At 39.4% G+C, this 27,123-nt stretch overlaps 1 protein-coding gene across 3 annotated transcripts in view; it reads left to right on the forward strand.

Annotated features, from left to right (window-relative positions):
- The window catches only part of ITPR2 (inositol 1,4,5-trisphosphate receptor type 2), a 527,231-nt gene that overhangs the window by 127,959 nt on the left and 372,149 nt on the right, over positions 1-27,123 (forward strand). For 2 of the 3 annotated variants that reach the window (XM_079936794.1, XM_079936795.1), the window contains exons 10-13: positions 3,917-3,961; positions 15,710-15,861; positions 20,923-21,022; positions 21,557-21,717. In XM_079936794.1, coding sequence (XP_079792920.1) covers positions 3,917-3,961; positions 15,710-15,861; positions 20,923-21,022; positions 21,557-21,717 — 458 coding nt within the window. The remainder of the gene's footprint in view (positions 1-3,916; positions 3,962-15,709; positions 15,862-20,922; positions 21,023-21,556; positions 21,718-27,123) is intronic. The other variant, XM_079936796.1, reaches the window with a different exon arrangement.

Genomic DNA, 27,123 nt, shown 5'->3' on the forward strand with positions numbered 1-27,123 from the left:
TGAAAATTGAAAGACTGCTGTCCAGTGGCTCTTGGACTTGGTTCTGCCTTCCAGCCACTCCTCTCCCACTCACTTTCTGATCTGTTTAACTATTTGTTTAACCACAGTTTAGTTTTGTCTGTTCTTAGATTTCCTATAAATGGAGTCATACCATGTCTGGCTTCTTTCACTTTAAAATCGAGATGTAATTGACATATAACATTGTATTAGTTTCAGGTGTACAACATAATGACTTGAGATATATATACATGACATATATCTATATTGACATGATTACCACAGTAAATCTTGATAACATCCATCATCACACATAGTTATAAATTTTTTTTCTTGTGATGAGAGCTTTTAAGATCTACTCTCTTAGCAACTTTCAGATATGCAATTCAGTATTATTAAATGTAGTCACCGTGCGCCATCACATTACCAGGACTTATTTTCTTATAACTGGAAGTTTGTGCCTTTTGACCCCCTTCCCCGATCTCTTCCACTCCCACCCCTGCCTCTGGTAACCACAGATCTGATCTCTGTTTCTATAAGTTCGTTTTCTGTTTGTTTGTTGGTTTTAGATTCCACATATAACTGAGATCATACAGTATTTGCCTATCTCTGACTGACTTATTTCACTTAACATGATGCCCTCAAGGTCGATCCATGTTGTTGCAAATGGCAGGCTTTCCTCCTTTTTATGGCTGACTAATATTCCATGGTATATATTTCTGAGATCTACCCTTGTTGTGTACATCGGCAGCCCATCATTTTATTGCTGAGTAGTACTCCATTGTTTGAATATGCCATATTTTGTTCATCCGTTCTCCTGTTACATGATATGCATTTTTGTCTAAGCCTAATTTCTGGCCCTATTTTATGTCCCTACCATTGTTCCCCCCACCTTTCCCATCATTCTCAAATGAATGTGCCTGTTGGAGTTGATTTTCCTGGAATAGGGTTACCTCTGCATACAGAGTTCTTTCTTTAGCTGAGGAGAGCTTTATTTTCCATAATCTTTGATTATTGCTTGTATTCCACTGATTTTCTGTTCCTTCTCATATCCTCGTTGCTCATTAGTTGATTCCTCATTCTCTGGTCCTCCGTGACTATTTCCTTTTTCCTAATTTTCATTTCTTTACACCTTTCCTCTATGGTGAAAGATAGCTGCTCCATGTTCGTCCTTTGCATCACTCATTTCCAGTAATGTCAGCTATGCTTGTTCCTGCTGCTGACATGGACTTTAATTTTGTATTTATGTTCTCATTGTTATTGAGATCCTCCTTAATTTAACTTCTTTTTATATTGTGATTATTTCTTATATTATTTTATTATTTATCTGATTATTTTTATATTATATTTTTCTGTTCATCTTCTGCTGCCTTCATATGGAGGCAATGTTTACTTGCACTTTCTTGAATATGCCAAACCATTTCCTGAAAATTTATTTTGTATCATACCCTAGATAATATTCAGAAAGAGTCTGAGAAAGAATTCCCCCCCATTTTAACATACTTTTTAACCAGTCCCGTGTTGTTTTTTCCTGCTTTCCTCCCTTATTGTCCTCAGACGAGTGAGCTCCATGCAGAAGCAGAACGGTTGAGTGGACGGTCTTTTTGTTCCATTTCTTTTTTTCTCAGTCATCTTGCTAAATCTTCAGCTGCAGGGCAGCCTGCAGGGTCCTGATGTACTCCCCAGTTCCAGCAGGTGTCAAGTCTGCGTCCCTGGACTCTCTTGAGGTTGCTTCTCTCCCCGGCCCTCTGCTATTTTTCCTTTATCGCACAGTGTCATTCCAGCCCACAGCAGCTACAGTTCTTTCTCTTCTTGCCCTTTCTTCAGACAGCGCTTCTTAGAAAGCCCTCTGCCATCATCTGCTCCCTCCGCTTTCTGCCCATTTGCTTTCTGAGCTTTGCTGTATCTCTTTGGCCATGAGAAGACAGACAGAGGTAGTGGACAGTGGGTGGGAGGATGGGGGAAACAATTTTCTGCTCCATCTCACAGCAGCTTCTCAGTGATGGAGAAGCACTTCTGTATAGGTCTTTGGTTGGTGAATACTCGGGGTCTCTGGGTTGGGGGCACATAGTGGAACCGCACCAGGTATCTTCTGAACTGTGTTCACCTGGCCACTAGCTTGAAGTCAGGTTGAGGTTTGCCATGAGATGACAAGTGAGGAGTTGTTGCCTCTCCCCCAGCACTGTCGGCTTTATAATTACTGTCAATTCATTGATGATTGGGGGTTCAGATGGATTTCAACCTTAGTCTTCAATGAGATGGAGAGTGTTTTGCTTTGTTTTTGATCATTTTCAGTACCGTCATTAATATTTAGTGATAAGTTGGGAGGGGCGTTCCTCAGAGCTACTAGCCAAGTGTAATTCTGAGAAAGACTCCCAGCCTTACATCTTAAATGGTGACTTTAATTGCCTGGGGTTGCGTATTGTATACACCAACCGATTCACATTCATAGGATTACATTCAATTGGACAACTTGTTATTTTGAGAAAACACCTTCTAAACCATATGCTTTACAAATGATCAGCGAGGACATCTTTTTGAAACTGTGTAGTCAGGTGGGAGTCAGGAGTTACGGATGCTAAGCAGCTGGAAATATGTGGGCCAACAGGCAGCATGTGCAGAGCTCATGCTTTCTCATTGGAATGACCCCTGAACTCCACAGTCCAACCCAGAGACATGTGTTCTTTTTTTTTTTTTAACATCTTTATTGGAGTATAATTGCTTTATATTGGTGTGTTAGTTTCTGCTGTACAACAAAGTGAATCAGCTATACGTATACATATATCCCCTTATCCCCTCCCTCTTGTGTCTCCCTCTCACCCTCCCTATCCCACCCCTCTAGGTGGTCACAAAGCACCGAGCTGATCTCCCTGTGCTGTGTGGCTGCTTCCCACTAACTATCTATTTTACATTTGGTAGTGTAGGTATGTCAATGCTACTCTCTCACTTCGTCCCAGCTTACCCTTCCCCCTCCCCGTGTCCTCAAGTCCATTCTCTGTGTCTGCGTCTTTATTCCTGTCCTGCCCCTAGGTTCTTCAGAACCTTTTTTTTTTTTTAGATTCCATATATGTATGTTAGCATATGATATTTGTTTTTCTTTCTGACTTACTTCACTCTGTATGACAGACTCTAGATCCATCCACCTCACTACAAATAACTCAGTTTCATTTCTTTTTATGTCTGAGTAATATTCCATTGTATATATGTGCCACATCTTCTTTATCCATTCATCTGTCGATGGACACTTAGGTTGATTCCATGTCCTGGCTATTGTAAATAGAGCTGCAATGAACATTTTGGTACATGACTCTTTTCGAATTATGGTTTTCTCAGGGTATATGCCCAGTAGGGGGATTGCAGGGTCGTATGGTAGTTCTATTTTTAGTTTTTTAAGGAACCTCCGTACTGTTCTCTGTCTCTCCATCTGTTTGAGACATGTGTTCTTGTTTGTTAGTTTAAATAGTCCTCATGCATTAGCTGACATAGCGGATATATAGATCCTCTTTTGCTTGACTTTCTTTTCTTGTGTGTATAGCACGTGGAGCATGATCTTGAATCATTGTTAAAACTTTCCTTTGGTCTACTTTTAGAAATCGGTGTCTGCATTATTGGTCAATAGCAGATTCTGTGGTGGGCAAAATGAACTCTCTTGAATGCTTCTTAAGAGGTGGTGAGACTGTCAGCTCTCACTTGTTCAAAAATGTCAACAGTTTGATACAAACAAAGGCCATAAATTTGGCATTTTAACTCTTGTCTCCTGCAACTAGGGTTTGAAGGTATTTCCTAACCGTTTCTTTCTTAGCCTCTTTTTATGTTAAACGTAGTTAAGTGTACAATAGTGTACTGGAATTAAAGATCACTGGTCTTGTTAATGTGCTTTTAATAGCAATTCAAAACTAGCTTTGTTTTTTGTTTTTAGCTTAACCCTGATTATCGAGATGCCCAAAATGAAGGAAAAAATGTGGTGAGTAGAATTGCTTTTTTCCCCATCAAATACAAGCATATTATTTATATTTTATATGAACAAATTGAAAAGTTAGTAGAAAATTTGAAGACTAGGGCTCTGAGAGAGATTCTCCAAGTAGAGGCTGTGGATTGAAGATAAAAAGTAAATGATGATTTGGCTTAGATTATAAGAAGATGACCAGAAGTGGGTGTTTAGGGAGATTTCCAGCAACTTGGAGGCCACTTATGATAGATCGCTGAAGGCAACTGGGTTTGGGAGGTATGGTGGGTCTAGGTTTAGTTTTCAGAAGTTCATAGAAATTAGGATGGAGGAATGGCATTGTGGCATAATATTAAAATAGGACAACAGAACAATCCTTTTCAATTCAAAATAATTTGGTTTCTATTTATGGGGAGAAATTGTTCAGTAACTAGATAATTCTAATTTCTAATAATCTACAGTGTGCTACTCAAAAAAAATTGCAATCTTATTTTAAAGCCAGTTTTCATTATAAATACTTATTATTATTTATCCTGCTCATCTCATCATAATTTGGAAAGAATATGACTTAACAATGACAACATGATTTAATTCAATTAAAAAATTCATAGAGGAAGGGAGTTACCAGTGGGGATGGGGGTGGGTTATGGGTGAAACTGTATGGTGATGGATGGCAACTAGACTTGTGGTGGTGACCACTTTGTAGTATATAAGATGTCGAACTGTTAATGCTGTACACCTGAAACTTATTAAAAAATTCAGAAATTCAGGACATTTTGATGTGATCCAAATAAAGCCTGGACGATGCACTGGATTTTTTTTTTTTTTGGTGTTTCCTATTATCAATCATTTTTATTATTGTTGTTATATCAATATTTTTGATTACTCCTGCAGCTACTGTCCACTGCTCCATGGTGTCTACTGCACTTTCTGTGTGTGACTCTCAGCAGGGCTGGATTTCTTTAAAAGCAATTTAGCCAGATATTTTGATATAAAATAGACACAGTCTGTAATACAGTTTTGTTAGGAATTTTGCCATCCCTTTTGGAATGGGTAGGTATTATTACTGCATCACCCCAAATTCTGCTCTTTGATAGAAACTGTTGGAGTGTTTCATTAAAATGACTACTGTTGTACATTGGCGCACAGATTTACGTTTTAGGAGGATATGGGGCAGATGGATCAAATAAGAATTTCTGGACCTGAGTCAACCCTGTTTGACTCCTCTCTCCATATGATTATCATGTTTACAATAGAAATAAGCGAAGTATCAGGTCACTGACCCAGTGAAAACTTTAATTTGTGTCAAAATGTCTTTAAATATAGAAGTAGGTTTGTTAGATCCATTGGATCTTTTATTTATGATTCAATTTTATGTGTCTGTGTGGGCTTTTCTCCCCCTGGTTTTCAAATAGCTGCAGCAGGACTGTTGGGTCCTTACCTTCCTATGATTTAGGAAAATGCTATCAGTAGCCATGTTTAAAAAGCAAAGTGTGAATCATAGTTTCTTTGGTTCTTCCTATAAGCTTGTCGATGGTCTCAATGGTTTCCGGCCAGAGACCACCAGGAAAATACCCATACAAGTGGCGTTTATAACTCACTGCACGCACACTATGGGGAACCGTGCTGCTTCTGAGTAAGAAGGTGTTAGAAAAAACGTCTTATAGGAATTGGGCTTGTGCGATTGATTTTGGGGAAGATTTAAAGAAGTGGGGCTTTGCTGTGGACGGGAATGCTGTTAGGAAGAGGAGGTATCTTAATACATTTTATCTGTGGGTAGGGCAGGCTACGTCTGTAATTGCTAAAGAAGCAGCAGTCGCTCATATTCGCTAGAGGACAGGAGCAGGATTGTCATTTTTTGTGGCTTGAACAACGTTCACAGTCTGTCGGTGTTCAGATATGGTCAGGGAGTGGTGTTGTTTTGTCTTGATCCATTCCAGTCATGAAGTGACCTTGTCTGGTGTTGCTGTTTTGTGAAATTGTCCATATTCACCAGGAGAACACCATGGCCCAGCTTGAGTGTCAGGCCAGCTCCTAGCAACACCAAGGCCTGGCTCATCCACCAGGCCAGCTGTCGGATGTCGGGGACTGCTTTTCTCTTTGTCAAGGTTCATTTCTGTGATATTCTATGTGACTTCTTGAGCGTGCTGTCGAGACAGCGGAGCTCTACTGTAGCACCACCATGAACTTGTGTAGCCTTGGACAAGTCAGATAGCTTTCCTGAGACTCATTTTCTTCACCTGTCTGATAGGATGAGGATGTTTGCCCTACATCTCTCACCTGCATGCCATGGGGATAAAATGCCAGCAGACAAATGGGAAACTCTCTGAATAAAATATGTTCGTAGGCTAAAAATGTAAGTTGTTTCTATTCAAAGGTCATCATATCAAAGCTTCAAATTGTGCAATTGAATTAAATCTCTGGCTCGTCTCCTTTTGGCTACATACCCTTTGGAGATGCTACCGATCATTCTGGGCAGAGCTGAGCGGGAGAATAGAGTGAATGAAGGGTTATGGAGCAGCGCAGAGCATATAAATAAGTAATAAATCCATGGTGAAGTTTACTCTTAGTGTTAATCAAGCTTTTGATTAGACTTGCTAAATATTTTTCCTTTGTATTCTGAAGTACAGTTTCTTTATCCTCCTCTAAAGGTGAGAAAGAGGACTCTTCTGTTTAAGCAGTGTTACTAGCAATACTTTAATTGCATACAACATAGTTGGGTTTGCTTTTGCTGTAGCATTTTATGGCTGGATCTCATCTGTCATCTCAGAGACACATCCAACTGGAGACATCTGATTTCCTTCTCTCTAAAACCCCTAGCTTGAAAGTAAATAAAACTGAGAATATGGAACAGTAAAGCTAACAACATGGCTTCTCATTTTAGACACCATTTACCATCTAGCAATGATGATGTTTCTGTCTAAAAAAGAAAACAGAGGAGCATTTAGAGTGTAGCCTGTGAAAAATGAAATCAGTTTCCCAAAACAATGCTATCTCACCTCAGATCTGGGTTCCAGTAACACTGAGTTCCCTGTGACCATGCTAATTATTTTCTTTCCTCATTTTCCCTATGTTGTCTATTTAATATCCAGTTAATATTTTTCCTGTAATTTAGAAACCTTTATCACATGTTGCCTTCCATTTTTGAAGTTTCAGAGGTTAATGGATAATACTGCTGAAATGAGGCGGAGTGTGTCAGAGCTCCCATTAAGACCCAAATAGCTGTATTTATTCTACAAAGAAGTCTATTATTTCCAATCTTACAAATGTACAGCATCCACAGGGACCCTGTAAATATTGGAACTGTGTCAAGCCCAGCTGGGAACCTGAAAGTCGTTAGTTTTTTCTCCGTGCAAACTGGCATCTTTTCAAATGGCTCTTTGAAGGAGACTTTTCTGGAATAACACCACCCATTTTAACATTACCTTATTTATGTGGAATGTGATCTGATTCTTCCAGGGAATGTCTTTTGTCTGTGCTGGGGATCCTCGGCCTCAGCAATACTGATATATTGATATTCGGGCCAGATCATTCTTGGTTGTGGTCGGGCTGTTCTCCGCATCGTAGGATGTGTAGCAGCAGCTCTGGACTCTACTCACTAGAGACCAGGAGTGGTCTCCCTGTTCTCCATCCCCCATCCCCTGCCCAAGTTGTGGCAACTAAAAGTGTTTCTGGAAATTGCCAGACGTCTCTGGGGAGCCAAACTCTCTCCCTTTGAGAACCATCCGTCTTTGTGCAAAAACATACATTAAACAGAAATGTTCTAGGAAGCATGAAACTTTGCCGAAATAGACTTGAAAATTCTATTCTGTAGAATTTTTCTTTTGGGGGAGGGTACCAGATCCTGAAAGAAGACCCGCAAGTTTCTTTGTGTTTTACTCTGTATTCGTCAGCGGTAAGATGATAAGGAAAAGAAAGAAAAAAGGGTCATATTGGGAATTAGTTTGAGAGCACCCGATTGTCAAGGAACCGTGGCAAGAGAAGAAGGGTTTGCAGCTTTAAATGGCAGGGTTGTGTCTGTTCCATAAAGTCTGCAGTGAGAGCCCCAGAGGGTCTGGACCAAAACACAGATGCCTACACAAAGTTATGCTGCCGTGGCCACAGGTCTGAATCGGCCCTGAAAACGCAGACATTGTTTCTTACCGAATGTCTCTGGCTCTTCACAGCAGAACTGCTACGTGATGTCTCTGCTGAAAATGCGATGACTCACAAATGAGGCAACAGAGAAGGTGTAACAGGAGGCTCCCTGCTGTGCGCCGCGGGCAGGGCCCCCAGGAGCTAGAGAAGCTGGCGAGCCATTAGCATCCTCTGGCTTCTCATACAGGATTTTCAATTTGTATAATCTGCGAGACTGTGTGCCTTTCCTTCCAAGTGAAAATGCTAGTTTTCTAAAAGCCCAGCAGACTAGGTTAACATTCTGCAGCCCTTCATTCCCTAAATTGAGAGTGTTTTGGAGACTGAGATGCTGTTAAATTTCACACCTGTTTAAGCTCTGTTGTACCTTAATGTCTTTTCATGATGCAAAGAGGGAGGGCAGTGTGCTTCTGTAATTCTCTGCAGAGAACGAGTGTTTTGGGGTCTTTTTTCTTACTTAAAAAGAGATGTGGGTTCATAAACAAAAGCCACAAGCACACAATTTTGAACAGAACTGCCTTCATATTGTAGAAATATAATATTAATTTTCTTGATATTGAAGCTTGATCCATTTATTTAAAAACTGTATGCTTATAACTCATTATTCATATTTTATTATTCAAAAAATTCCAAGGGGCTGGCTTGAAGTTTACTGTCAAACTGCTATGACAGCTTGTGAAGCAAATTAACAGAGTACAAGAGATTAATAGCAGAATGCTTACGACTATAGCACTGTTTTAAAAAACTTCTAAATGTGTTAGAAGCTCTTATTCACACATAAACGATTGTTATGCTGTTTATAAATGGAACTTATCTATTCATTAAAGCTTTTTTCCTCAAAGACCTAAGCAAATTATTTGGGGGTACATTCCACTTATCCTAGGTAATTAAAATTAAACCACAGGTCTTAAATAGTATGAGTAACTTAGAGTGACCTCTTTTAGCTAGCCCTAATAAGTGAGGTTTCTCTATGGAATAGATTTTTATTTTTCACTGTAAGAGTGTCAAAATAGAGAGGGCTTTTGACTATTCTTATCAGGATCCCACGGGGAGATATTACCAAGGGGGATGGGGTAGGAGGGCAATCTCTTGGGACCTGAATCTGCTCGCCTTTTATAAGTCTAGAAAATTCATTTTATTAGCCTTTCGAAAGGGGGAAAAGGACAGTGCATACAGGAGGATTGATTCCACTAATGAATTCACAAATGACTGATGTATAAACCACAGTGCCAACTGTCAGTTGCTAAGTAGATCTAAATCCTTGGGTCAGTTAGTGCATTTTCCCTGAAGGAAAATCTATATCAAAACCTAAATTATGATTAGAAGATTGGCGTGGAGAGCTCAGGAAATTAGATGACACACATGCCTTTCAGGGATATGGAATTCCTCCAGGAAAACTGGAATACTAATTTGTTTCATCTACCCTAGCCCGCGGTGAGAGAAACTGTCAAATTCTTGTTCATTGACTCTCCGTTTGTTTAGGTTACATGCTTATCTTCTGTTAATAAAGCCTTTCTTCAAATATGGTTCAACGTAATTGATTAGATTTTATTTTCCTTAGCTAAAATCATATTTTAATTGTGCCTTTCTAATACTCCATTTAAACCACTTGTGCTCAAATCCCTGTGCCTACATATTCACAAAAATCCTTTGAGTTTTTTTCTACAACTGACTGATCTCGTCCATTATTTCTGCATTCTTACATTCTGAGGCAATCTTCCCTCACATGTATTAATAACACTCATTATGTTGGTGGTTCTTTCTTTTGGCTGCAGTAGCATTGCCAAATCCAGAAAAGAGCTCTTTCATAATATTTCTTTGTGACTGTAACTCTCCTCGTCTGTTTCCCCCCAAGTTTTCATGTTAAGATGTAATAAACAGCAAACTTCCTTTTCTTTCTTTTAGAATTAGCACTTCCTCTTCTTAAATCTCTCCCTTCCTCTTTCTCTGCCTTCTTCCTCATCATAGTGATTATTATCTTCAATTTCAGACGTCACCACCATTTTTCCCATAGGGAAGGAGTTCATGGCTGCACGTGGTATTCTACTGGGCCCTATGTAGGAAGATTGTATAGATCTTCTTAAGACCTTCTTGACTCAGTTGTTTGGGGTCAGGCAGAAGTGTGATTCCTGTGTCACCATTACATTTCAGAGCCTTCATGGAAAACTGCTCCTTTGCTATCCATATCTTAATATAACACCTGGATTTTCATGTTGAGCTGCATGGCAGAGATCAACGCAACAGCACACTTTTTTTCATTGTTTTAGTTAGTTTGTTCATTCGTTTGTTCCTTCCCTCCCTCCCCCTCTATCTCCCCGTCTCTCCCATCTTTCCTCCCTCCCCCCTCTCTTTTCTTTTCTTTCCTCCCTTCCTTCAGTAGCTTTATTGAGATATAGTTTACATACCATAAGAATTCTCATGTTTAGAATTACAGATCAGTGGTTTTTAGTATGTTCACAGAGTTGTAAAACCATAACCACTATCTAACTTTAGAACATTTTTACCACCCCCGAAAGAAAGCCTGTATCCACTAGCAGCCCCTGGCAACCTGGATCTACTGTCTCTATGAATTTGCCTTTTCTGGACATTTCATAGGTGGAATCATGCAATATATGGCCTTTCTCTCATGGCTTCTTTCACTTAGCATAATGTTTTTAAGGTGCATGCAGGTTGTACCATGTATCTGTACTTCATTCCTTTCATGGCCAAATAATATTCCATTTGGTGCATGTACCACATTTTGTTTATCCATCATTTGGATGATGGTTATTTCTGCTTTCTGGCTTTTATAAGTAAAGCTGCTATGAACATTCAGTGCAAGTTTCTGTGGGGTCATATACTTTCATTTCTTTCAGGTAGATACCTAGAATTAGAATTGCTGGTTATATGTTTAACATTTTGAGGAACTGCCCAACTCTTCCTAAGTGGCTATACCATTTTGTGTTCCTCTAGCAATATATGAGTGTTACAATTTCTCTACATCTTAACGCTTGTTATTGTCTGTGTCTTTGACTATAACCATCCTAGTACATTTTCCTAATTAGTAATGATATTGAGCACCTTTGCATGTGCTTCTTGGCCATTTGTATGTCTTCTATGGAGAAATGTCATCACATCCTTTCCTCAATTTTTATTTATTTATTTATTTTTGGCTGTGTTGGGTCTTTGTTGCTGTGCGTGGGCTTTCTCTAGTTGCGGCGAGTGGGCTACTCTTAGTTGTGGTGCACGGGCTTCTCATCGCGGTGGGTTCTCTTGTTGCGGAGCACGGGCTGTAGGTGCACGGGCTTCAGTAGTTGTGGCATGCAGTCTCTGTAGTTGTGGCACGCAGGCTGTGTAGTTGTGGTTCTTGGGCTCTAGAGCACAGGCTCAGTAGTGGTGGCGCATAGGATTAGTTGCTCCGTAGCATGTGGGATCTTCCCGGACCAGGGATCGAACCCGTGTCCCCTTCATTGGCAGGCAGATTCTTAACCACTGCACCACCAGCAAAGTCCCTTCTCAATTTTTAATTGGGTTATTTGTCTTTACAGCTAGCTATTCAGTTTTAAGTGTTCTTTATATATTCTGGATACAAGTCCCTTATCAGATATATAATTTACAAATATTTTCTCTCAGACTATTTTTTTTTAATAGACACTTTTTAAAGAGAGTTTTAGATGCACAGCAAAATCCAGTGGAAGGTACAGAGGGTTCCTACATACCCCTGCCAGCACACAAGTACAGCCTACTATCAACATTCCTCACCAGGGGGGTACATTTGTTACACTGGTAAACCTGCCTTGACACATCGTTATCACCCAAAGTTCATAGTTTACATTAGGGTTCTCTCTCAGTGTTGTACATTCTATCAGTTTGACAAAAGTATAATGATATGTCTCCACCATTATAGGATCATACAGAATAGTCACACTGCCTTTAAACTCCTCTGTTCTTTTCCTATTCATCCCTCCCTCCCCCAATCCCTGGCAGTATATTCACAGTATATTTTTATTGTGTCCATAATTTTGCTTTTTCCAAGTATCATATTTGGAATCACACAGTGTGTAGCTTTTTCACATTGGCTTCTTTCAAGATGCATTTAAGGTTTCTTTGTGTCTTCTCATAACTTGATGGCTCATTTATTTTTAGTGCTGAATAGCATTCCATTGTTTGGATGTCCCACAGTTTATTTACCTACTCACCTACTGAAAGATTGCTTGGTTGCTTCTAAGTTTTGGTAGTTATGAATAAAGCTGCGGTGCAAGTTTTTGTGTGGACATAGCTTTTCAGTTCACTTGGGTAAATGACAAGGAGCACGATTGCTGAATCACATGGTATGGAATGTGTTTTGTGTAAAACCACTGAACTGTCTTCCACAGTGGCTGTACCATTTTGCATTCCCGCCAGCAATGAACGAGAGTTCATGTTGCTCCACATCCTCGTCAGCATTTGGTGTTGTCAGTGTTCTGGATTTTGGCCATTCTACTAGGTGTATATGGTATCTCATTGTTTTGAGTGATATCTCATTAGAGAATTTGCTATTCCCTAATGACATTTGATGTTGAGCATCTTTTCATGTATATATTTACCACCTGTATGTCATCTTTGGTGAGGTGTCTGTTCAGGTCTTTTGCCCATTTAAAAATTGGATTATTTGTTTTATTATTATTGAATTTTAAGAGTTCTTTGTATATTTTGGACACCAGTTCTTTATCAAATATGTCTTTTGGAACCGTTTTCTCCAAGTCTGTGGTTCATCTTCTCATTCTTTTGAGAGTGTCTTTCACAGAGCAGAAGAAACCCATTTTCATGAAAACCAGTTTATCAATGATTTCTTTCATGGAAATTGCCTTTGGTGTCATATTTTTCTTGTACACTGCTATTTTTCTTCTAGTGTTCACGCTCATTTCCCTTTCTTTCTCCCTCCCTCATTCCTACTTTCTCGTTCCAGCTATTTCTCTTTCTTTAGACTCTTTCTCCCAACCCACTGTGAGAGTTGAAATATAGGAAATAAACAAAACTGTAGAAAGGCTGTCTAAACTTCAGTAGGGAATAATTAAAGACTAATGTTTTCAAGACCCAAAGGAGTAAATTACAAGTTATAGTATTTCACTAGACTAGCTGCTGCCAGAGATTTATTTGGAAGAAGTCTTTTTAGCTCACAGATGATCTATAAAGATCCCTCCCAAGCTTGATATTCCATGAGCCTAAGCTGTTACGTTACCCAGGCAGCCTTCTTTCCTGACTTATTTGTCTGGCCAGACTACTCTTATTGGGTTATTTAAAGACATTTAGGTTTTCCTCTCTCAGGATGTGATGGTGTTTTGGCCCTTCAAAGACTGTTGTCTTTAGTTCACAGACTTCCATGCCCTCAACGCAGATCACTGTGAATCACTGTGAAATGGGTCTCCTGACCCATGAGAATTTTTTCAGAAGACCTAAAGAAGGTTCTTTTTTTTAAAAAAATAAATTTATTTATTTTATTTATTTATTTTTGGCTGCATTGGGTCTTCGTTGCTGCACACGGGCTTTCTCCAGTTGTGGCGAGCGGGGGCTACTCTTCGTTGTGGTGGGCGGGCTTCTCATTGCGGTGGCTTCTCATGTTGTGGAGCACGGGCTCTGGGCGTGCGGGCTTCAGTAGTTGTGGCACGCGGGCTCAGTAGTTGTGGCTCGCGGGCTCTAGAGCACAGGCTCAGTAGTTGTGGCGCACAGGCTTAGTTGCTCCGCGGCATGTGGGATCTTCCCGGACCAGGGCTCGAACCCGTGTCCCCTGCATTGGCAGGCGGATTCTTAACCACTGCGCCACCAGGGAAGGAGGTTCTTAACCATGAGTTCATGCCTACTCTTTGAGGAGTGACTAATTCAGTGCTTAAGGGCTGCAGACCAGGCCGCTGGCTTTGGTTAATTTGGACTGAGGCGTGACTAGTTGAATATGGGGTTGAGCATTCACTATAGCACCCACTGCTCCCCTTGCCTTCCTCTTCCCCCCTCCTTTTTCCCTTTTTATTCCCTCCTCTCCACCTCCTCTCCCTCCTTCCTCTCTCCCTCTTCTTCACTCCCCCTTTTTTCTACTCTGGTCCTTCCCCCTCTCCATCCTCTTTCCTTTGCTCCTTCCCTCATCCTTCATCTCCTGTAGGTAACTGCACTCATGTCTTTATTTAAAGGAAATAATCTCATCTTCCTCTCTCTTAAATTTTTGTGGTAAGATTAGTGAGAACAGTCAAGGGAACGGGTTTGCTATTGTGAGAACTTTTGTATCAATTCAGAAGTGGGGTTTGCTTACTGCTTTTGCGTTTCCTTCTCTCCTATTTCCCTATACTCACTTCTAGTGTATAGTACGTTAAGAATACCTTTTTCTGATGAATGAACACAGTTCACATTTGCTGGTAAGAAACAACTGTTATGGGGGTTAAACCACCTGGGGAGAGTTTTCCAGACCCCTGTCTTCATATAAGTCTGAACTTAGATCTCTGCAGAAAACATATAAATCAGAGATGACAAGAGCTACCAGATACTCCTAGCCTACGTGAGATTTAGCAGATAGCAATCCTGTTCCTTCTTAAGAACACTGGCACTTCCTCTGCCCATTCACAGTTAACTGGTGCTACCCGTTTGTGCACCATTTACAGAAGACACCAGCATGAAACTGCAAGGGTTTACTGATCCAAGGAAAATGACTTTCACAGTCTTGGGATGGAGCTTCAAGTGAATGTTTTGGAATGAGCGGATGTAGGATTTCATTGTCATGGCAGCCTTTAAAGAAATGCTTGTCTTTGGATACAGATGGCTTTCATTTGCCTTTGAGCATCCCTTCCCACCTATTTTCTTTCAACTACCTGTGATGGTACAATGACAGTTTTTCTCTCTCATTTTCAAATTTCATTTGATTTAATAATTATATATAAGTAATTATATTTATGTACTTTACTACCAAGCTTATATTACATTTGCTGTATCATGTTTTGGTTTTCTTATACATCAGATTCTTCCATGGGACGCTGGAACTTGGGGAAGTTCGAGTGAAAATACATAATCATCAGTCTTGTGTTGTTTTTTGCTTCAAATGGTAGGAGTGTGCTAGAAATATTGACTGAGTTTCACATCATCTGAAGGCTTCTATTCCATTTGATTTCACTTTATATGCCATTATACTATGTTCTGGGATCTGATGGAATGAGCTGATGAACTGAATGGGAATGTTGCTGTTGATTCCTCCTCCCTCCAAGTTAATATCCCAATGATTTTTGGGAGTTAGGCAGGAACTCTGAAACACTTCCATGCTTACTCTTTAATTTATGAACTCTAGATGATTCAACACACTACTTCTTCTCTGTGTTTGTTTTAAATGTGGAATGGTCAAAATTACTACTGTGATAATAGGTTTAATACCAGGGAAGGGATCAAAACTATTGTGACTGGTAGTGCCTTGATAATTTGCCCAGGTCAAATCACCCCTCTGGAATGTGGGACTTATCACTGTTAATAATAATTACCTGAAAGGCTCTCAGGCCCGATCTGCTCTTTCTGGATGATGTGAACTGGACATCACTATAATCCAATGAAGAAATAAATGCAAATTTAAAACTTATCTTCCAATTAATTGGAGAGTTTAGTAAGAAACATATAAAAGTAAAAAGCCTTGTACTTCCTCAACAGAGAGATGGAGATCTTCCAACTGCAAAGAAGAAACGCCAGGCAGAGGAGAAGATCATGTACACTTTGGTCTCAGTCCCACATGGAAATGACATTGCATCCCTTTTTGAACTGGATGCCACAACTCTTCAGAGAGCGGACTGCCTGGTCCCAAGGTAAAAAAAAATACGGTTAAACAATAGTGTTTCTCTGAATAATTTTACTGGCAGGTAAGGAATAAAAATCATAATCTTAGTATAATTTTTGTGATATAAAGAGAGCAAGCATAAGTGAAGAACAAGAGTTAAAAAAAATCATTCCTCTTTTGTGAGTAGATTAACATAGTTTGTTTTATTCTTAAAAATAATTCAAATGTGCAGGAGAAAAGAAATTCTGAAAAATTCATAAGAATCATTTATTCTTATTACTTATATGGCCTGTGGCTACTAAAATAAAAAATGATCTAGAAGCATTTCCATTAATAGTCATGGCATTTATTTTTATTATGTCAAATTAAAAATTTCATTCACTCATCATCCACTTGTTCATTTATTTAGTCATTCAGTCAACAAATCTTTTTAAAAAGAATTATTTTATTTATTTGGCTGTGTTGGTTCTTAGCTGCAGCACTCCGGATCTTTGCTGTGGCATGTGGGATCTTTTGTTGTGGTGCACGGGCTCCTTGTTGTGGTGCACGGGCTCCTTGTTGTGGTGCACAGGGCTCCTTGTTGCGGCCCACGGGCTTCTCTCTAGTTGTGGTGCGGGCTCCAGAGTGCGCGGGCTGCTCCTTGTGGCATGCGGGCTTCTCTCTAGTTGTGGCAGGGGCTGCAGAGCGTGGGCTCAGTAGTTGTGGCATGTGGGCTTAGTTGCCTCACCGCATGTGGGATCTTAGTTCCCCGACCAGGGATCAAACCCGCGTCCCCTGCATTGGAAGGTGGATTCTTAAGCACTGGACCACCGGGGAAGTCCTTCCGTCAACAAACCTTTATTGAGCATCAATTCCATTCCAGGCATTGCCCTTGGCATTGGGAAGAAAACCATGAGCAAACTGGTTATGAACTTAAATTCAGATGGGAGTGGGAGGCAATAAACAAATAAACATAAAATATAAGGTCAGGTAATAAGAACGTTTTGAAGAAAAATTGAAGAGTATGGGGAGTTCTATTATGAGACCTCTTGATTTAGGACATCCGAGAAAAGATCTGAATGATTTGAAGGGTCAGATCCTCTCCATATGGGAGAAGTGTTTCAAGCAGCAGGAACACAAAGTGGAAGAATCTTGAGGTTTACTAGGTGTGCTGAAGGACCAGCTAAGAGACCAGTTGGCCCCCAGTGAGGCAGGGGAAAGGAGATTGTTAATGAGGGAGTCAGAACTTAAGGTAAGAGAGTATTTTACATTCTTTCACTTCGATTTGATTATTTTAATTAAGATTTTTTTGTTTTGCCTAGAGCTGTCTACTTTCCAGCAATAGCACTCTGATGTGATCTCTAGATGCATAGAGGGGTTTTGCCCATATATTCAGGTCTAGTGAAATGGTTCTAAATTGTCCTTGGTACAGCATGATTGTCTCAGCCTTGGGCAGATGGCAGTGGTTAGGCCGAAGGTACCTGCTCAAAATGCAGACATTATTGTGTAGGTTACTTTCAGGGCAGGTAAAAAGTTGCTGTACTAACACTGCCAAGAAACACTGCTCCTTGGACTTCCTTGGCTGTTTCCTGGCTGTTCTCATTCATGAGAAATGTAGCTCAGTCCACGGCCATACCACCCTGAATGTGCCCAGTCTTGTCTGATCTTGGAAGCTAAGCAGAGTCGGACCTGGTTTTTACTTGGATGGGAGAAATGTAGCCTGAATCTTGGCCTTATATGAGCCATCTCTCACTCTCTTGTACCAATAGAAGCCTGTAAAGAAATACCCTCTGAAGGTTTGGCCTGATGCAGGTCTTTGACCTTCTCTTCTGAGTATTGCATCTTAATAAATCCTTACTCTGACTATGCATTTTCGATTTTAACTCAGCAAGAATAGAGTCCTTCTTGAACTCTAACCAAGAAAGTTTGCTTAGGGAAATGATAGAAAGATCTTACTCTAATGTGACTAGACCCAAGACAAGCCCCTGAGCCTCACTTTATATGGAAGGTTTCATCTATTCCTGTTTCAGAACTGCTGAAGCCCTTCTCAGTATCGAACAGAATTTTGTATTAACATAGATTCATTTGTCATTAATTGTTTTAAAGCGAACACTAATGAACACTTAGTAATGACTACTATTATAACTCTGGAGCGCTGGCTGTGTGCTAAGCACTGTGTCAGCTTCTTTATAAATGTCTTATTTAATGCTGGCAGCAACTCTTACAGATCAGGAACTAAGGACTTAGAGCAGTGCTTTTCAAGTTGGCTCTAAACTGGAATCACCTGGGCAGCATTGCGCCCTCTCCATGCTCTGGCCACACCAAGACCAGTGAAATCAGAGTCTTGGGGGCAGGATGCAGGCTTTATTTTTAAAAATCAGTACCCAGGTGATTCCAATGCGGGGTCAAATACTTCTCAAACTTTACACTCTGTAATCAGTGCTTCTCACACTTTAATGTGTACTGAACCCCCTGGGGATCTGATGGCAGCTCAGATTCTGATCTGCTTGGTGGGGTCTGAAGTCTGCATTGCTAACAGACCCTCAGATAGTGCTGATCCTCCTGGTTTGTGGACTAGACTTTTAAGTATCAAGGGCTTGGAGCGGTGGTTCCCAGTCTTTGGTGCGCGTTGGAATATCTGGGGATCTTTAAAAAGTACTGATGCCTCCTCTTACTCCCAGACGTCCTGATTTAAATGGTGTGCGGTGCAGCTTGGGCAATAATAGGGTTGTAAAAGCTTTCCAGGTGATTCTAACATGTAGCCAAGTTGGGGAACCACTGGCTCAGTGTGATTAGGTCGATTGATCCTTGTCAAGCTCATGAAGTGGAATTTGATCCTGGATTCTGTGAACTCAAAATCTGTACTCTTAACCACTGTGCTACCGTGCCTTCATCTTTTAGACATTCAGATTATATCAAGATTTTAACAATGGATTTATGTGGCGTGGGTCCTAAAGAGTTACTCATTTCCAAAATTCTTAGAAATTGCAGGTTATTATGCTCAAATGTAGTCTCTTTAGAACCCAGCCATCTAGGTTGACTCCATAAGCAGCTATAGAAGGTCCAGGAGTAAGAATAGGGGGAACGACACAGAGCTGAATAAGCTATGGCCTCACTTTCCAGATGCTTAAAATATCAATACAATGAGGAAGATAACTGAGTCCAAGTGACATCTCCTGTATAATTCCATGCAGAAGATAAGTGGTAATACAGAGGTATTTCAGGATTGGACCTTTGCTGATTATTTGGACAAGGATTGGACCTTTGCTGTTTTAGATTTTTGAAACAATCTCTGTTTCTTTTTTTGCACTTAATTTATTTGAAACTTTGTTCACGTCTTGCTAAAGCATTCTAATATTTCGTTCCAAGTGTGATAGCGGTATAGCAGGCACCTCTGTGCAGGGCAACAGAACATTTATTACAAACATACCGTGTTTCACAGTGCTTTCCCCTGGAAGAGCAGACTCTATACTTTCTGGCGGCATTTTTTTTAGTCCTGTGGGTATTATTTCCTCTAGAATATGTTCTTTTATTTTACCTGATAGTCCACAAGGTGGATCTTTGCGGGGGTCTCTTTTAGAAACACCACGAGAGGGACCAGGTGTGGGACTACCACTGCATTCACCAAAATGGTCAGTTACCCATTCTCTAGCTACTGCTAACAAAAATTGCTTGTAAGACATTTTATTCAGTGCATTAACTCAGTCTCTATTTTATCTACTTTTATGAATGAAAAGAATCATGATGTTTGAGAATGAATCTCTTTCCCTGAAGTCCTTGGCATTTTATTTGATTTTCTCTTATTGGCCTTAATGCTTTCTGCCTCATGTTATATGATTTATTTATCTTATCTTTCCTACTGAACTTTCAGCAACTTGAAGGCAGAGAACTTACCTCAGTGGTTTTCTTTTAATAGATACTTTATCCATTTTGTTAAAGAAATAATGATAATAGATTCACCAAAAATGATAATATTTGAGCTGGGTGAAGCTCTAGCTGTCCTTTCTTATGCACTCTCTCTCAGTTCACATATAGTTGATTCTTATTATTTCTGGAACATGAATTAGCAAATACTGACCCATTGCTTCTGAGGGAAATGCAGAGTTAGGTTCCTGCAAGCCTCTGGGCACAATATTTTTGTCAATCAATCAATACTCAACCTTATTTGATATGTGTTTTTGTTTAAAGACACCTTATTTAATATATATTGTTTCATTAGCATTGAATTCACGGCCATCATCACTATAACTCATGCCTGAATGAAGCATCTCTTATATGAGTTATTTTCTCCGTAATGCACATCACAGTCTTGCTGTATAGGAACACAAGACAGCACTTCAGCACTGTGCTTAGGACTGTTTTAAACAATGAATTCACTAACAACAGATAGTGAAAAACATGGCGCCAAACAGACCACAGAAAGACACTTGTTGACAGTATGAGAGCAGAAACAAGAAGGAAGAGCATCGTGTTGTTTAGCCTCACTGGGAATGTGAGTGGCAGGGAATCAAATTGTTTTCCACTCCGTGTATGTCTGAGAATGACTTCCAGAGTGACCCAAGTATTGATTTTGGGGTTACGGATACATTTTTGTGAGTAGGCAAATTCACAGGCATGGAATCTGCGATTAATGAGGATCGACTGCACTATGTACTTTTACGTGCAGATGATTAAACCACAAAAGGGACTACAATCAGACAGCAGTTTTAACTCAGATGGTTACACAGTCAGTGCTTCTTACTCTAGTATGCATCAGAATTGCCTGGAAAGGCTGGTAAAATCCTGTTGGATCTCACCCTCAGAGCTTCTGATTCAGTGGACTGGGATGAAGCCTCAGAATTTGCATTTCTAACTAGTTCTTAGGTGATGCTGATGTTGCTGGTCCAGGGACCAGATTCTGAGAACCACTGGTTTATGTAATAATACTGCATGCTTTGAAATAGCCTGTAGTTCAGATATTCCCTTTAAACCAGACTGATCTACACTTGAGTCAGTTACTAAGTCTAAAAATATATTTATATTCATATCATGTATGAAACTGGTAAATATGTTGATATGTAAGTGTGCTAATTTTTTATAATCTGTGTTTTTAATACTATTTTTCTTTTAGGAATTCATACGTTCGGTTAAGACATTTATGTACAAACACGTGGGTAACCAGTACTAGCATCCCCATAGACACAGATGAAGAGAGACCTGTTATGTTGAAGGTAAATGCTGCCGAGAGTGGTTTACTTTTCAGCCAGATGTTGTGTGAATAGGATTAGGGGGTGACTGACATGTTCTTACAATTGAGCTTCACCAGTATTAGAGATTATTGCAATTAATTTCATCAGGCACTCGTGCCTACCGGTTGCTTTAGGCAGCTGAACTTAGAGGCTAGACTGCAGCCGGGCTGTGATTCAGGAAGATGTAGCAGAGATACCAAAAGAGTGGGAGTAGCATATAGAAAGGGAAGAAGATTCTAGGAGGGCATTTCCTCTCCTCTGTTGAAACTGAAGCAAAGAACATGTGTGAAAGGGATACATTTCTAGGCGGGCTTTGAAAACAAGGCAGGAAATGGGCACGGGAAATCTGTGTCCCTACGGCCTTTCATAGTGGACGATGCATGTAGGAATTACTGTGTTTGGATTCTCTACTCCTGTTTTGTATCTCTTAAACAGTACTAAGATGTGTTAGTAGTTGAAGAATATTGCATAGTTATTTAGTAAAACAACTAATCTCAGTGGAAAAACACATTGCAGATCGGAACTTGCCAAACAAAAGAAGATAAAGAAGCTTTTGCCATTGTGTCTGTCCCGCTGTCTGAGGTCCGAGACTTAGACTTCGCCAATGACGCAAATAAAGTGCTGGCGACCACAGTTAAAAAGCTGGAAAATGGCACAATAACTCAGAATGAAAGGAGGTTAGTGACTTTTAAAATGACTTTTAAATCATAGAGTCAGTTGTCAACTCTTGCAGTAGACCTCAGGTGAATGAATGACTCTAAGGGAATATGTAGAATGGTTTCCATAGCAGCACACCTGCTTCTGAATGAGCAGATCCCGGTGAGTGAATGAAAATGGTGACATTAAAATCTGGTGGAATATTTACTTTTTCCATTTTAGCTTGGCTTGAACACAGTTGTTTTTAGTTACTTTCTGGTCTTTCCTTTTAAATGTTTCGTAAGAGATGCCTTTTGCTGCACTTGATTTGATATTTGAGTTGGGAGTTCTAAAGGTCCTAAAAGAGGTTTTATGTTTTTCTCTTCTTACTTATTCAAGACACATTTCTCTGCTCAAGTACCACAAAACAAGCATGTTATATAATACCAGCAAACAATCTGCAAAGTGTACCTCTCTGCCCTTGTAACTGCCTCAGAGAAAATGGATCTTTGATTCTTCAACTCTGGTTTTGGAAATGAGTGAGACAGAGAATGATACGGATAGCTATCAGTCATTTTATCCCTAATTTATGTTGGTACCATGTTAGGCACCGTAAATATATTTCTCTAGTCCTTCAAACAGCCCTGAGATGGACATTACTCCCATCTTACATAAAGGAAGATTGAAAGGTTAAGCAAATTAGGTAAGGTCACACAGTAAGTGGGGGATTTAATCACGTGTGGTTTTAAAGTCCATAGGTTTCCAACACACCAGAGCACAAGCATTGTCTGTATTTCTCCACTTCATGGTCTGCTATATACCTTTCAATTTGAACAAGAAAACGCTATTTACCAATTTCCCAGGCATTCATACGTTGGAACTCTCATACACAGCTGGTGAGATGATAACTGGTATAAGCACTTTGGGACATAGTTTGACAGTAATGAGCAAAGTTAAAGAAGCAGTCTCTCCTCATGTAAGTGGAATCATGTAGTGTTTGTCCTTCTGTGACAGGCTCATTTCACTAAGCATAATGTCCTCCAGTTTTATCCACATTGTCACATGTGACGGGATTTCCTTATTTTTTAAAGTTGAATAATATTCTTAGGACAGTTTTCTTGTGCAAACTGTCAAGATGCTGAATGAAATAGGTGGGTACAGATGGAGAGGGAGGGCGCAGACTGCTGACATTAAAGTACTGACCTCCACATTCTGGTTCTCCTAATATCACAGCTGTGAGGAGTCAGAACCCAGAGAACGGCCGACTGCATGTTTGGTTCATTTTCTTAACTGCATATGTAATCTTCGGATGATAATAAAATAGATTATAGAAAAACTGAAAAAAAAGTTGAATAATATTCTATCATAGGTGTATATTGCATTTTCTTTATGCATCCATCCATTGATGGACATTTAGTTTCCATATTTGGCTGTTGTTAATAATGTTGTAAAATAATTCATAGAAACAGAGACTGGTCTGGTGGTTGCCAGGGGCTGGGGGGAGGGAGAAATGAGGAGTTTCTGTTTAACGGGTATGAAGTTTCATTTATATGAGATGAAGATCGGCTGTACAACATTGTGCCTGTAGTTAACAATACTGTATTATGCACGTAAAAATTTAAAACGGTAGATCTCATGTGTTCCTAACACACATGCACGCGTGCGCGCGCACACACACACACACAATCACACACACACACACACACACACACACACACACACACACACACACACACACAGACAGAAGCAAGTAGTCCGTGACTTACCAATTCTGCTCCTAGGCTGAACATTCTTGAACATCTGTCCAAAAGAAGTTTCTATATGTGTGCACCAGGACACATTTAAGAACGTTCAGCCTTAGTCTAAATAACCCCAAACTGAAAACTGTTAAATGTCCATCACCAGTGGAACAGGTGAATACGGTTTTGGTATCGTCACATGGTGGTATACGTATATAACAATGAAAATACATGACCTACATCTATGTACAACTACATGGATAAATCTAATAAACTTTAGATTGAGTGAGAACAAGACACAAATGTATTCACTGTAAGATTATTTGTAAAGTCCAAAATCAAGCAAAATTGAACTCTTCGGGGTTTAAGAAATTGGCAGAACTATAAAGAAACGCAAGGAAAGAATTGTCACAGAAATCAGGATGGTGTTCTCGGGGGGAGGGATTTGAGGAGGCTTTTTCAATGTTCCACTTCCTACTCTGCGTGGTGGCTTGATAAGGTTTACGTGGTAAGCATTCCATAATGAAACACATATGTTTTATGAACTTTTAGATCCTGTCTTACAATACAAAGGAACAGAAAAATCCAAGTTGCTTCCTTCCAGCCGTATCAATAGAAAAAGTCATAAATATGCAAACCAATGGAATAGTTATTTCTCAGCTTCCTCTGTTCTTACCTCTGTTTCCCCCCTAACACACCTGCATTTGAAAACCACTCTTGTGTATGCAATCGACCTCCAACCCCGTCGGGTGAAATGAATAAAGACCACAAGCTGCAGCAACTGCTCCCCTGTTCTGGACGACAGATAATTAAATATCAGAACTATATTGTGACAGGCAATGGATTCCCATGTGTAGATACCACTTTTTTTATGTCTGTTATTTAGCTATTAACTCTGCTTTGGATGAATCTGTTTCTTTGTCTCTGTCATTGTCACATACGCGCAGAAATTTCCTCAGCCTCGCTAAAAAGTCTCCCTTGCTAAGTATTGAGGTGTTCCTTGAAGAAAAGGACAAATAAAGATTGATTATGAGCACTCCGCCATTGCCGACTGTAACTCTTCTTCAGTTACTGCCGGAGAGAATCTTAACCTCTCGAGATGATTCTCAGGAAGGTGGTGGACCAGGACTGACCAGGGATCGTGCATTTTTATTCCCCCGCTATTTTAGAGTGAAAAACATCGTAGCAAAAAGAAGGTCTTACCTGAGAAATAGGAAGTTGCAATGATTGATCTTCATTTAGTAATTTGCAAAAAGCCACCTGCCATCAGAACTCATTCAAAGCTGCCTGTCAGTACAGGGGAGCTTATAGGCTTAGTTGAATGTGTTTATATTATTTTCTCAGTTTTAGAATTTGATATAAAATTCTTTCTGAAAATTCCACACAACTCTGACTCCCTCCTCTCCCCAGAGAATGAAGTTATTATTAGAGATTCTTTTACTCAAAACCATGAAGAATGTTACAAGGTCAAAGGGAACATGTTAGAATATAGGAGATCTGTCTGAAAATGCCTGTATTGTTCCAATCCTTCTTCCCCTACCTCCCCTCCCCTTTCATTCACCCCAGGAGTGGGCTCCAGAGGCACAGCTCCTGTGTTCTGCTCCAAGATCCTCAACCTCAGATATTTTTTTCGTGGAATTTTCCTCTGCATAGCTGCACCAACAAAATAGACAGTATTGGGAACACATTGGGGTGGGAGAGGAGAGAGGATGGAGGGGGGTAAATCCGTTCAGAGCTGGAGGAGGTGAGTCCTGCACCACGTTTTACCTCTGAGGGTACAGAAAAAGAAGTGGGGTTCCTCTGCTGCCTTTACAGTTCAGTGTCCATTTGTTTTTAGTGTTACTGAACTCCTGGTCCATGCCAGGCACTGGGCGCTGCAGCGTGTGTACACACAGTGCCAATGCAGTGGTGAACAGCCCAGACCCCAGCCAAGTCTTTCTGCAATTTGGGGGCTTGAGCACTGGTTCGAATTCCTTGTGATAGGATTTCAGGATCTAGAGCAGGGGTCATCCAACATGTGATCACCAGATCAGATGTCCTGATTCAAAGTTAATATTTTCCTATAGCAGTATCATCTCCCCTTGAATTTTTATTTGCCTGATACTACTATCTTGACAACAGCTAACTTTTGTTTAGTGTTTGACTAGATGTCTTATTTTCAATATCCATTTGTTTCAGATTTTCCGGTCATTTTGTTTTGTTAATGTCTCTTGTGAGCGGCTGAGAGCTGGATTTTTAAAATCTAATCTGATAGTCTATTTGAATTTGCTAAAGTTTAATTACTTTGCATTTGATAAATAATGTGTTTGGACTTAATCCCTATGGGTATCTTATTTTGTTATTTTCTTTCTTTAGTGTAGCTTTTTTTTCCTTTTCCTCCACTTCTTTCTTGCTTTCTGTTAGATTGATGAAGTTTTTATTTTCTCCCTATTTTTCCTTTTCTTCTACTGGTTTAAAAGCTATAGATCATATTTCTATTCTTTCGCAAGTGCCCTTATGTTCTTGTCATACATTTCAACTATATATTCTTTCTTACAAAACTTGAAGATATTAAATATTTCTTTCTCTCATGGGAGAAAAATGCCTCAGAATGCTTTAATTATACACTGACATTCTACCTCCCATCATTTTTTGGAATAGTTGTCTAAAACCATAGTTCTGTGTTTATTCTTTAAATTACTTGTGTCACGTAAATTATGATGTATCACTTTTTATTACTGAAAATCCAGTTCCTAAAAATTTCTTTTAGTTATTAATTATATTTCTTAATGTACTTTACCTGTTGTTCTGTTTGCTTTTATTTCTTGCATCTCACTCCTGTCTGGGTTCACTTTTCTTCTTGCTGAAATTTGTTCTTTAGTCTATTCAATGAGATTATAAATCTTATTAATCTTCATGTATGTGAGAATGTCTTTATTTTTCCTCCTATCTTAAGTGATACTTTATGTATGGAATGCTAGCTTGACAATTCTTTTTTTTAGTATTTTAAAGTTGTAATTTAATTATTTTCTATTATCTCTTGTTGCCATTAAGAATTGTTATTCTTTATTGGCATTTTTCTTTACTTTCTGATAATTTTCTGTTTTTTTTTCTTTGTCTTTGATGTCCTAAAATTTCACTACAATGTGTTTACAAGTAACTTTTATTTTTGTTTTTCCCACTTGACATTTAGGGTATGCTTTTGATCAGAATACTTAAGTCTTCCTTCAATTCTGGAAAATTTTCAGCCATTTTCTTTCAGGTATTACTTCTTTGTCTTTTCCTCTTATCTCTCTTCTGGAACTCCTATTAGGTGTATGTTGGATCCACTTAATTCATCTTCTTTATCTTTTAAATTTCCTTTTATAATTTGCCTTTTAGAATCTGTTGCTCTCTGGATCGAATTTTTCAATACTGTCTATATTGTAAGTCACTACTTTTTCTTAGAATGTGTGTATAATAGTTTACCTTCATGAATTATATTTTTATTTAAATGATTATAATTTTATTTCTCAGATTTCTATTGATTCTTTTGCATAGCCACCTTTTCTTCATTTGTATCTGCCCTCTTTTATATATGTTGTCTTTTTTGGTATATAGTTATTTTCTTTATCTCTTTGAGGTTGGAAACACTTATTTAAAAGCTATTTTGAAATTGTTCTGTTACTTGAATTTTGTTGGTAACGAATTGGCCTCCTGATTTTTTAGTATGATGGTTGGCTTTCTTAA

This window comes from Stenella coeruleoalba, assembly GCF_951394435.1.
Source record: "Stenella coeruleoalba genome assembly, chromosome: 11".
Taxonomy (NCBI): Eukaryota; Metazoa; Chordata; class Mammalia; order Artiodactyla; family Delphinidae; genus Stenella; species Stenella coeruleoalba.